This window comes from Bos taurus, chromosome 18 (assembly GCF_002263795.3).
Source record: "Bos taurus isolate L1 Dominette 01449 registration number 42190680 breed Hereford chromosome 18, ARS-UCD2.0, whole genome shotgun sequence".
Lineage (NCBI taxonomy): Eukaryota > Metazoa > Chordata > Mammalia > Artiodactyla > Bovidae > Bos > Bos taurus.
The window spans coordinates 10,996,049-11,008,613 of record NC_037345.1 but is presented as its reverse complement, the minus strand read 5'-3'; the positions used below and the strand labels follow the sequence as shown (position 1 = coordinate 11,008,613).

General features: G+C 55.6%; 1 protein-coding gene across 1 annotated transcript in view; it reads right to left on the bottom strand.

Annotated features, from left to right (window-relative positions):
• Window positions 1-12,565, bottom strand: part of CRISPLD2 (cysteine rich secretory protein LCCL domain containing 2) — a 65,845-nt gene that overhangs the window by 37,432 nt on the left and 15,848 nt on the right. Inside the window, 5 exon segments of the mRNA NM_001100299.1 lie at window positions 2,618-2,718; window positions 6,026-6,141; window positions 6,567-6,699; window positions 8,488-8,606; window positions 11,458-11,773. Coding sequence (NP_001093769.1) covers window positions 2,618-2,718; window positions 6,026-6,141; window positions 6,567-6,699; window positions 8,488-8,606; window positions 11,458-11,697 — 709 coding nt within the window. The 5' untranslated portion in view covers window positions 11,698-11,773.

Genomic DNA, 12,565 nt, shown 5'->3' with positions numbered 1-12,565 from the left:
GGATGCCCTCCAAGTGAAGTTGGGTATTTTCCACTAAAAATAAAGAAGCAAGTCCAGGAGGTTTCGTTGGGTGGGTTAACCTGTATCTAGGCTGTCTTTGTGTACATTTGTTCTCTGACAAGGCCCCTCTGTGGACTTTGGGGGTGTATTTATTCAGACAACATGCAGAACACACCTGCCAGGTGCCCCTGGAGGCCCTGGCATGAAACCAGCGGTTGTAACTACAGGTGATTCAAGTTCATGGAGAGTCTGGGTGCAGTAAGGGCGTGGAGGCAAGTGAGCAGCCTGGCTGTGAAATCAGGGAAGTCTTCCTAGAGGAGGTGTGACACCACAATTGTGTTTTCCAAGAAAAGAAGGCATGTGCCAGGATCCTGAGATGGATGGGGGCCCCAGTAACCCCTAAGGTGAAGAACTCCAGGCCAAGTGACAAGTGAGGTCATACCTCCTCACCTGCTTCTCCAAGAAAGTAACAGGCTGGGTCCATAAAGTGGTGACTATGTGCAGGCTGCTGTCCTAGTAACTTGTACCTTCCTTACCACATCCTCCCAGCAAACCATCTGCAGGAGATGATGGCATTACTCTTACAGATGGGGAAACTGAGGCTCAGAGAAGGCAAGCAGTTTGCCTGGCACACCCGGCCCCTCTGCCCGCCCTGCATCGCAACAGCCTGCCTCGTGCACACATGGAGTCCCCCAACAGGAGACCTGAGGGGGCACCCTCAGGAGTCTGCCCTCCCTCACAGTCCCCTAACCAGCCCTCAGGATCTGAGAGGGGACTTGTCCCTCTGGGCGACCAGATAGCAGCCACAGGACCCACCTGAATGGGAACTTGGAGCCTGACATGGCTCGAGTGTCGGCCTGCCTTCTCAGCCCTCCTGTTACCCCCAGGGGCTGACACGTCACCCCATGCTCACACAGGAAGACTGAGGCTCAGACTGATGAGGTGACCTGCCGGGGTCCCCCTGCTGGAACGTGCAGGGTTGATAGCCCCCAAGCAGGTGTACTAGACTCTAAAACCCACGCTTGTCCCAGGAATCCAGGTATCGGAGCGGGACTGCGTGGAAATATTTCACTAAGGATGGGCGTGGGGACCCTGTCTCGAAGACGGTGGAGAGGGGGAGCAGGAGGAACTCCACCTAACAAATGCCTGTAGCCCCCTACTGCACGGCAGGCACTGCCAGGACCTGTGCGCCGTGCCATGGCACAGAGGCTTCCTGCCGGGCGCGCCCTTCCCTTCCCTCATCACCAGGCTCAGTCTTCCTCGACAGCTGCCTGCGCAGGAAGCCCTCCCTGACCCGGCCCACGCTGGGGCTTGTGCTACAGCCCCGAGGCACCTGTATCATGCCCTGAAAGGGGCAACGGCCCCGCTGGATGTCAGGTTCCCCGGGGCAGGGCCGGGACTGGTCCCCATAGTTACCCCACCCCATCACCTACCAACATCCTGGCACACAGCAGGCACTCAGGATGGTCACACCAAATGCACTGACTCTCTCATCTGAGTCTGAGATGCGTCACGGACAGATGCATCACCAGGCCCATTCTGCCGCCGGGCAGAGAGACCGAGGGGTTTGAGCAAAGAGCCTCAAATCACTAAGATCCAGAGCCGGAAGTCTCATGTCTGGACTCTGCGTTGAGCCCCTGCTTCCCCCGGAGACTCAGCTCCCCGCACGTAAGTCATAACCCAGGGGACCACATGGACTGGGCCACACTGCCGCACCATCAGACCCTTGCTTCTCCCCTCAGAGGACTCCCCCCAGCCACCGCCCCGCTGCAGCGGGCAGAATCAGCAGGGAATAACTGGCCCAAGAGGGCTGGAATCCACTCTTCACCCTGGAGCCCACTGGGCTGACCCCACGAACCCCCAGCAGGGAAGGGCCACTGCCTCCTGCCCATGCCAACCCTCCTGAAAGGCCCCTCTCAACCGTCACAGGACCTGTTGATGCAGCCACGTGAAAAAAACACACCTTAACCGCAGACACATGGTCAGCGCCTCAGCCGGGATGGAGTTGGAGGAAATAGTCCGAAATATGAGGAGCACTTCAGGCATGAAAAATGTGCATTATTTACAGGAGTGGGGTAAATGGAAACGCCCTGTTGCTGGAAAATACACGGCCTGAAAGCTCTAGCTGGGCCTGAGCTGAGGCGGGGGGAACGTAGATGTTTATGATGAGTAAGGGCCGGGTGAGCCACACACGTGGGTTGGTGGGGGTCTGGTGGGGACAAGAACAAGCAGGAGGGGCTCCGATAGCCCACCCGGCCCACAGCTGGCCTGGACCATCCATCAAACGGCTGCTTTAAATTCCTCGTTTGTTGTCTGTTTTATACCAAAGTCTGAGCACCAAGAGGGCAGGATGCCTCTGGTCAGTGCCGCCTGTGGGAGACGCCCACTGGGGGATGTCCCAAGGGGAGCTGGGGCTCAACCCTGAGTCTGGAGATGGGGAGGGGAGGAGGGGAGTGTGGGCTGGAGTCTGGAGATGGAGGAGGGGAGCAGAGGCCAAGGGTGGAAGGGACCAATTTCTCCCCCTAGCTGTCCAACATCCCCATTTCACATTGGCAGCTCTATGACTCAGGGGTGGGAGCAGAAGCCCGCTCCCAAGGGCTCTGAAGTGGATTCCTACCTTGGTAACAGAGGTTGTTCTTGCAGCCACCGCGGTACTTGCCCGGGCACTCGGAGCAAGGCTGGCCGGTTTTGTAGGGGGCTTCTCCGATCCAGTTGCCCCTGAGGACAGACCAGAAACACCATCACAGGGCTGCCATGCCAGAGCCCGGGGACCCCTCTTTCTGTTCTAGACCCTCTTGGGGCCCTGACACAGTCAGGGAAGAAGGAAGGTATGAGGGGGACAGGCACTTGCCCTGAGCCCCTCTGTGCACAGCGTCTAGAGAATTACAGAATAATCTAGCCAAGAGCCATGAAGCGTCCTTCCCCTTCTCATCCTTTGTCCTGTGGCCCCCACCTATGCACGCTGCTCCCTCGCACAACTCTGAACGCCAGTGGCACCGCCCCCTCCCCCAGCCCCAACACCAACGCCGGGGAAGCTGCTGGGACCCTCCCTTTTAAGCCATTTCTCAAATGAGTGATGGGCAGCCTGTTCCAGGGAGGGCCTCAAGGTTACTGGCTTCTCACTGCATACCAGCCGCTCACTCCATCCTCCAGCACCCTAGGAAGGACATGCTAGAGTTCAGTCCTTTATCAGGAGAGGAAACGGGCTCAGAGATGTTAAGTGACTTGCCCAAAGTCACACAGCAAGTGAGCGTGAGGGCTGGGATTTGACCTCAGCCTGTGCGGTTCAGAGCTTTGACCATACTCTGTTCGTGGGGCTGGGACCAAGGTCCCTCTGGGCATCACAGGCACTGATCTGCCTCCCTCTAAGCTTCCAGGGCAGGAAAACCAGAGGCCGCTCGATGGGATTTCTCCAGAGCCTGGGTAGTGGGTGGTGAGCAGGATTCCAAGGCCCTTCTAGTGGTGCCTTTGGCAGCACAGGCTGGAGCAGTGACTGACTGGGGGCCAGTCTCTGCGATCTGTTCTAGGAACCTCCTTCAGGGTTGCCCCAGTCAACTAGCTATCCTCTCAGGAAATAGATGCAGGGCCCCACTCTTGGGCCAAGGGTAGCCGAGCCATGAGGAGCAGGCTCCGGGGCTAGACCTGGCCCTGCCAGCCAGAAGCTCTGCCCCCTTCTCTGTACAGGGTAACCTTGGGGGCTGGTCGTGAGATGAAGGAGGTGGCTGTATGTACGCCTCACGTCGGGGCTGGCCTCTGGTGATGGTGACACAGTCTCTGAGCACTTGCTAAATCAGCAGCCTCATGGGGTGATGGGCTGACGGCTGTCCAAGGTGGCCAGGGAGGGAGGGGTCCCATTAGTGCTGGCCAAGGGACAAACTGCAGAAAACATACTGTTTGCTCCTGGTCAGCACAAAATAGCGGAATGGAACCACCCAGGGCCACGTGGGTGTCCGGCCGGGGATGGTGGGCAGGGGCTGTCATAATCTGCACCCAGAGAGGGCAAAATAACATCCCCAGCAGGCTGCAGACACTGCTTTGTTGAGCACATCTGCCTCACGTGCAGGCTGGCCAGGACTCACAGAGGGCTTCAGGCTAACCCCCACAAATGGACCATAACCAGGTGGACCCTGGGTACCCCAGCACCTGCCCTGTCACTGGGTGGGGCTCAGTAGGTTCTTCAGACCATTTGGGCCCCCAGATGGGCTCTTCCCCTCCCCCAGCTGAGTCTGCCAGCATATGTAGGCTCCACGTTTCCTCAGTGACAAACCATGCCTGCCACAGGACTGGAGCAGTAACTCTCAGAGTTAGCAGTTGTGGACGTGGGCTGGGTGCCAGGCGTCCTGGGAGCCTGTCTTCCAACCTGGGTGCTATGTTATAGATACATGATGCATGGGCTGAACGTATGTGCACACCCCCCAACTCATATGTTAAAACCCTAACCATCAGGGTAGGTGCATTTGGAGATGAGGCCTCAGAGGAGGTGACTGAAGTTAAATGAGGTCACAAGAGTGGGGACCCTGATCCAATAGGATTAGTGTCCTTATAGGAAGAGACATAGGAAGCTCAACTTCCCCTCCATCTTTCTCCTCAACCCCCTGCACACACTGAGGAAACACCATGTGGAGACATGGAGAGAACGTGGGCATCTGTGAGCTGGGAAGAGAATCCTCACCAGAAACCAGCCCTGCTGGACCCTGATCTGGACTTCTGGCCTCCAGGGCTGTGAGAGAGAAATCTGCTGCTGAAGCCACTTTGTTACAGCAGCCTGTGCTGACTAATACATGTATATACATGTGAAAATTTACCAGCTGTACTTTCAGGATTAGTGTATTACTATACACAGGATATTAATTTTTTTAAGAAAGGGATAGGCGCTAAATAAGGGGGAAGTGGTATTTCTAGTAGGATCTTCTAGTGTTTGGGGTTTTTTAATACACAGTCAAATTGAATGATCCCTCACTCCCCACCTGCCACTCTTCCAGGAGCTCTGACCAGCTTACTGCCCTTCCGTGGGGCTTGGTCCCCCCACTGATGACACAACCCCTAACCTCATCCCTGTGGCTGTGGAGACACTGCCACCACTAGCGTGCCGGATGGTTTACGGAGAGTTTCTATTTTCCTCCCAACCTCAGCGATTCCCCTTCATCCCACCTTCTCACGGCCACTCCTGACCCAACCCAGTAAATGAGGTCATTCCTGCTTCATGCAGTCACTGAGAAAATATGCCTTAAGGGCCCCTGCATGCAGGGCCCAGTGCTAGGATGGCAGCCAGCCCCACGGCCAGTGCGCAAACCACAGGCTGTAAACTGGGTGAGCTGCTCTCCGAGAATCAGCACATAGTTGTCTCATGAGCAACAGAGGCGAATGAGTAAAGGGATAAGAGACACACTGATGACATCAGGACGCCGTGAAGACGAAGAGGGGCTGTGACCACAAAGCCTGACAAGGCCCCTTCTGGGAGGGGAAATATAAAGACACAAAATACCTATTTACCAGAGTGCTCTTTGCTGCATATTTTCAGAAAAAAAGAATCTTTACGGTGGACTCCACTAGTTGCCCAGCCAACAGCTATTCCTGCTTCCGACTTATTCAAGTAGTCCCAGAGGACGATTTGCCAAGCCAACCGGGACAAGTTCATTGGTCAAAGCCAACTGGGGCAGTCTTGTTCCCCCTTGTCCATGAGTAGCCCGGTTCTGGCAGATGACTTAAGGAGAAAGTGGGCCAGGCAAGAGAAAAGCCGAAGGAGAGAACTCTTTTCTACCATTCTCTTCCCTTCTGTTTGGGAAGACTTGGTGCCTGATGTTTTGCAGCCTTCTTATGACCATGAGGAGAGGATAGTACTGTAAGAAGACAGAACGTTCTCATTGATACTGCTGGGCTACTAAGCTAACCTCGACACACTAATATCTGAATGCCTTGTTATGTGAAGTAATGAAGAGATTTTACCACTTAAGCCAGTTCTAGTTGGGTCTTCCACTGCAAGCAAACACACCCCAACCCATAAAACCATGTCACTTGTTCTTACTTTGGAAAATAATTGCAGACGAGGTAGACCGCATTCTCCCAAACATCTCCCCAGACATTCATCCTCGGGCAGGTGTTCACGGCACAGCCGATCCTGTTGGTTGTGGCCCAAACTATCTGAAAAGATGACATCCATACATCAAAGTTTAAGGGGAAAATGGCCAGGGTGACATAATCTGGCCTGAATCCGTAAGGTGCCCACAGTAAATGGGTGTGTGGTAAAGGGGTGAGGCCCAAATTCTTCCCCTCGCCCATGAACGATCCAGACATTTGTTTAAATCAAAAACAGAAAAGTGAACAAAACAAAACAAGGAAAATGCCCCAGCAGTGTAAAACTGCCATAGAAGTTTCTAGTGCTCATTCTCAGCTTCCATATTTGTGAACCAGCCACAAACAGCTCAACCCACCAGTTATACTTTGAGTAGGACTGAATTAAAGGGAAAAAACTAAGGCAATGATAGAACAGAGGTCCTCTGATCGGGGGAGAGTCCCACAGCTCTGGGGCTGCCGGGCTGAGGCCACACCTGATCTTCTGGCCTTACCTGGGTGTAGTGGGTGCACATGGGCCCGGAGCACCTCTCCGGACACCAAGGGTTGCATTCGTGGGGGTAGGGGTAGGTGTAGTCCTTCACCTCATCATACCAGGACTGCACATGGGAGCCAGGGGAACGAGGCCTGCAGGGACAGAGGGACAGACCAGCTTGTTAAGTTCCGGCCACCACATGCACACAACAGCAGAGACCCCTTCTGGCAGCACCACCACCCACGGTGGAGCTGGGGGGGAGAGGCGGTGGGGGGCGCTCCTTCAGGCCAACAGCCCCACATCCCACCTGGCACCTGTTAGAAGTGCTTAAAACCCGAACTGGCCTCCTTCAGAGTCCAGGAGTATGCCTGGGTGACCCAGACACCACCTGTGTGTATGGGAAACGTGTATCTGGCCCCAGTGAATCCTTTTTTATACTAATAATTACGTATTTTTTATATACATTTGGGGAAATATATGCAGCCCCTGAATCCTGTGTTTCACAGATACTACTGCATAAGAAAAGACCGAAGGGGGGCAAACCTTGCTCCAAGCTCCCATTTGGGATCCTATCACCTGAGCCCTCTCTCGCCCCCGGCACTTAGAAGACCCTCCCCACCTCTTGTTGGTGACCGTTGGCCCTCTCTTCAGCCCCAGGCTGGCACTGGGAAAGAAAATAAGCCAGATGCAAGCCCCGGCTGCTGTCACCAGCAAATGTAGACAAAGTGGTTTCAATAAGCAGAACAGATGCAGGGGGAACTGGGCACTTCTGAGGGCACCGTGGGGAGCAGGGCAGTCAGCGGTCTTGTAATGATTACCGTCAGGACTCAGGTAATGGTGGCGTCAGTGCCCTGGCCAGGGAAAGTGCCTCTCTGCTTGGGGCCAGCTCGGAGAAGGACACACAGAGAGCGACAGAGCTCCAGGGCCACAGGGTACCCACCACCCCATCTATCCATGTCCCACAAGCTTGCTGCCAGGCTGGGCCAGTTTTAGAAAGAAAACATTCAGCTGCTGAGGGGCTTTCAGATGAGGGGCTCCGCTGGAAAGTGAGTCAGCAATATTGATACAGAAAGGGAACAGCCTTTTTGCCATGGACCCATCAATCCTACTCCTTGGAGTTTTCCTAATGAAATCATTCAAATGAGCAAAAAGGGAAAAAGAAAAAAACAAAACCCAACTACGAGAATGGAATGCCTAAATTCTGGTCTGTCAACCTGATGGCTCACAGGCAGCCTTTAAAATGTGATAACCGTGACAAGTATGTACTAAAAAACTGATGTTGTATGAGAAGGAAAAAAAATCAATAGCTGTCCTGGCCACAGTTACAACTATGCGAAAATATGTCGGCCAGATGCAGCCCAGGAGCCCAGAAACACAGAAAGAGCTGACCAGGTCAGCGGGCCCATGGGTTGGGTTCCTCTTAGACATTTTCTGGTGATGCTGTCATAAGACTGACTGGATAAAAAGCAGAAAACAACACCGGGTTGCTATGCCTCCACGAAGTCAAGCCTCTAGCCCCGTGATGACCCCTTGCCCAGGTCCTGCCCAGAACAACCCTGGCTAAAGGAGAGTGCAGGGGCTTGGGGTCCCGTTAAAATCCAAGCTCACAAACTGGATATGGTAGGTCTGAAGGCCAGCAAACCTCGCCCTGTGTTTTCAGGGGCTCTGTCCAATCCATATCGATTTTTCAATGAATGGGGCAAAGTGGAAGCAGACCCTGGAACCCTAGCGACTCCTGGGCCTCTACTCAGAGAGCTCGTGTGCCTTGCACATGGCCAGCGAGTCTTAATCTGTCAGAAGACATCTTCCCCGCTTCCTCTAAGGAAACCGGCCCAGTTGACCTGGGCGAAGGTCGGTGGGTGACATTTAACAGATGCTCAGAGGTCCGGCAGTGTGAGTGAGACCCCAGGTCACAAGTAGGGGGCCACGGCGGCTCTCACCTGCCCCAGTGCACGGCCAGGTTCTGCCCGATGGACACCAGCAGGCTGGTGGGCCCATGCTCCCAGATGCATTCCCGGGCCCAGGCCACCGCCGACTTCTCCAGCTCTTCATCCCAGGTCTGCAGGGGATGAGAAACGGGCACCAGGAGGTAGGGTCAGGAGTGTGTGGAAGAACTCAAACTGCACAGATGCCCCCAGCTCGGGCCCCAGGACGACCCTAAGGAGCAGGCTCAGCTTCTGCGACACTGGACTCAAGGACTCCTAGAGCATTTCAATGGTCTCTGGTCAGCAAAGAACCTGGAGGAGCCTGGATGCTCAGAGCTCCTGCTCATCCTGTAACTTGTTGGGAACCCTGGCAAGTCCCTCCTCTCAGCCTCAGTTTCCTCATATGTGAAACGGGAGAATGAATAACCTGGAGATGTATGGTGGTCATGGCTGTACAATGGTGTGAAGGTACCTGATGCCACTGAACAGTGCATTGTAAACTGGTTGAAATGGTAAGTTTTATATTATGTATATTTTACCATTTTATATATACATATATATTTCTTTATACACACACATGCTAAATTGCTTCAGTTATGTCCAACTCTTTGTGACCCTATGGGCTATAGCCCGCCAGGCTCCTCTGTCCATGGGGATTTTCCAGGCAAGAATAATGGAATGGGTTGCCATGTCCTCCTCCGGGAGATCTTCCTGATCCAGGGATCAAACTCACATCTCTTATATCTCCTGCACTGACAGGCAGGTTCTTTACCGCCAGTGCCGCCTGGGAAGCCTATATATAACCCTATATATATACACACGTACATATACACACATATATATAGTTTTTTTTTTCTAAGTAGCAAGAAATGCCTTCAACTCACCCAGTCCTGCTCCCCTCCAGCAAAGCCCACCCTGCCACCTGCAGGACAAAGAATCTGCCACCGGCTCCCCTCCCAGCCAGCACAGGGCCCATACATAACTCCCCAGAAGAGAAAATGGTAAACCAAGTGAGGGAGACCACTTCTCTCTTTCGAGAATCTGATGCCCAGCGCCCTCAGGCTGTGAGCCAGCGGCTGCCCCGCCCCCTCCCAGAGTCACCAGGCAGGCAGGAGGCCCAGCCCCTCGCACAATAGGTGCTCACTGACAGCCTGTATGGGGAGGGCCCTGGGACGTTCCAGGAGACTGGTTCACCAACCACGGGACCCCAGCATGGAGCCACCCCTTGCCCCCATCTCCAGTCCTGCGTCTCCTTCTGGCCAAGATAACTGCACTCCTCAACATCCAGGGGCAAGTCCTAAACCCAGACAGGCTGGCTCCAGAGCCTGTCTACTCATAAAACCTCAAAACAGGGTGTCTTAACTCCATGGGGTTTTATAGTCCACCTCTTGGGATGAGCCTGTTTCAGAGGGCTGTGGCTCAAAGCCCCAGGAAGCGGGGCTGAGCAGGAAGCCATGGATTTGAGACACTCTCTTCCAGTCAGTGCCACCTGTTGTTGGGTAGATGCACGTTGGCAGGCGAGGATCCTGGCAGGGGGCAGGAGGAGCCTAAAAAGAAACCTACCCTAATTCTCTCCATCTTTAAACCTAAAGAGCTCTGCATGGCTGCCCTGCACACTAACATTTTGAAAGGGTGCCCACTCTGCCTCCTAAAATTAGCACAGCCCCTTCAGAACAAACCCCTGGACTATTTTCTTGAGGGGAAAAAAAGAAATGGTTTCATAAGGAGTCCCCAGGGGACAGCCTTTCTCAGGCTCTTCCCAGGCGGGCATCCACTCATCCCTGGTGACGGGCCACCTCATCAGGCACAGCAATGCCTAGGGGCCCACAGCCACACTGGCAGGTGCCCGACCGTGAGGGTGACCAAGGTCAGAGCATGATCAACACAGAGAGCTGCAACTGAGTCCAGAGGAAGGAGAGGGGCCAGGGCCTGGGCTGCACGGAGCTGGATATGGGAGTGACAGGGTGCAGATGCCTGGGGTGCAGAGGGGGGCTGTATGCACAGCACCCTGAGACCTCTCTGGCCACAGAGGAGGAAGGGAAACAAGCTAACCAGACAGACCAGGGCTCCTGACAGGAGGCCTCGGGTGCCAGGCAAGAAGCACAGAGGGCCCTCGAGGCTCCTGCCAGGAGAAAGGCTGGAAGAATAAAGATTGAGGAATTACAACATGATGCCAGGATTCAGAGGGCAAGATGGGAGCCCCTCCAGGGCTGAGGCTGCCCCGCTAATCAAGGCGAGAACAGTATGGGCAGGGAAGATGAAAACAGGTGGAGAAAGAGCCCCAGATACCTAGAGGGGCAGCAGGGTGGGGTAGAGTTCAGACTGAGCATGGACAGGCGAACGAGGGTATGGGTCCTGGACTCAGCCAGACCCAGGCTGGAATCCACCTCTGCCTCTGCCAGCTGTGTGATCCCGGGCCAGTCTGTAAAGCTGGGGGGAACCACGGTGCCCACTTCATGGGGCCGAGAAAACCAGACATGGAGACACATGAGTGAGGGTGGGGCTGGGGACGGGCACCTGGAGCTGGTCGCTCCTTCTGTTCCTAAGTGCGGGGGCTTCTCTTGAGGTACAGGGGACCCTCCACCATCCCTTTTCGGCCTCCTCCTCCCAGCAGAACACCCCACTGCTCACAGACTCAGCTGCCCCTCACTGTTTGGACAGAGGAGCACCTGGAGAGTGTGGGGTGGAGATCATGCTGCACGGAGGCCACGGCACCAGCACAGCCCCAGGGCTGAGCGTCTGTGCTGGGCACGCGATGGGCGTGCCCGCCAGCTACCAAGTGAGTGCTAAGGCCCAGCCCAGCGAAGGAGACACGGAGGCCAGAGCCCAGCCCGTGACCCTCACCACCCCCACTCCAGGAGGGCCTAGGGGGAGAGTCGAGGGCATGGAGCTGGGGCTGAGCTCAGAGAGGTGCAGCCAGGGGAGCCTCTCTGGCCAGGAGCCCTGGGGCCTGGGCCCCGCCCCCTGCCCTGGGCCCACGCTCACCATGTACTCCATGTTGGAGGCGGGAGGCGAGACCTGGCCCCGCAGCTTGTTGTGAAGTGTGAGGATCTCCTCCCGGTCCGCCCTGGAGATGGCCCTCCGAGTCCGTGAGTGGGGCTGGTCCCCCTGGTATTTGCTGAGCAGCTTCTCTAACTGTGTGACATTGGGCAGGAAAAAGCCTTGGGCTCCGCAGAGCAGCAGCACCAGCCCCAAGGGCACGACGCCAGTCAGGACACAGCTCATGGCTCCACGCCGGCAACGAGGGCAGGGAATGACGGGCGGCCTGGGCGCCTGAGGCAGAGCTGGGCGATCTCGTGCTCTGAAAGGAAGCAGAGGGCGGCCAGAGAAGTCCGTCAGTGCCAAACCCGCCACGGCAGAGAGGACCGGGCACCCCTGTCTCCCCACTGTGCAGATGTGGAGACTGAGGCTCACAGAACCCACACTAGCAAGGTCCAGCAGGCAGGAAGTGGTGGAGCTGGGATTCAAGCCAACGGCCTCCAGCACGGCAAGCGGCCTGATGCCACATGGACATCCTGGCTCGGTCTCTCCCAGACTCAGCTTCTCGTGGCGCCTCCTTTTCCTCACTCTGAGTCAGCATCTGGACTCATTCAGGCTCCGGTGAGTCTATGGCCTGAATTAAACTCCATCTCCTGCCCCCAAAAGAGACTGCTAAAGCCATTTCACGTCAGCAAAGGATGTGCCGTGAACCAACAGGGGTAGCAAACTTCCTAGTCCCTGTGAAGTAGGACTCAGTTTCCAAACTGGCCATCAGACACCCCCAGACCCATCCCTGCACAGGCTCCTCCTGTCACGGCCCTTCCACGGGGTGTGTAACCAACACACCCTACGACATAGCCTCCCAGGGCCCAGCCACATGCTCTGCTGGCTTGATCCTCAGAGAAAGAGACGGGCCTCCCAGGGGCACCTGTGTACCCACTCTCACCTTGTGCCCTGCCTGGAAACCCCCCAAACAGTCCAGCACGCAGCCTCCCTTGGCCAGCTTCTGTCTGACAGTGGGCCCGTTACAAGCACTGCCGGGTGTGACCCTCTTGGCTGCTGAGTGAATGGTTCATATGGGTGATTAGCACCCAACAGCTGCATCAACGGGGTC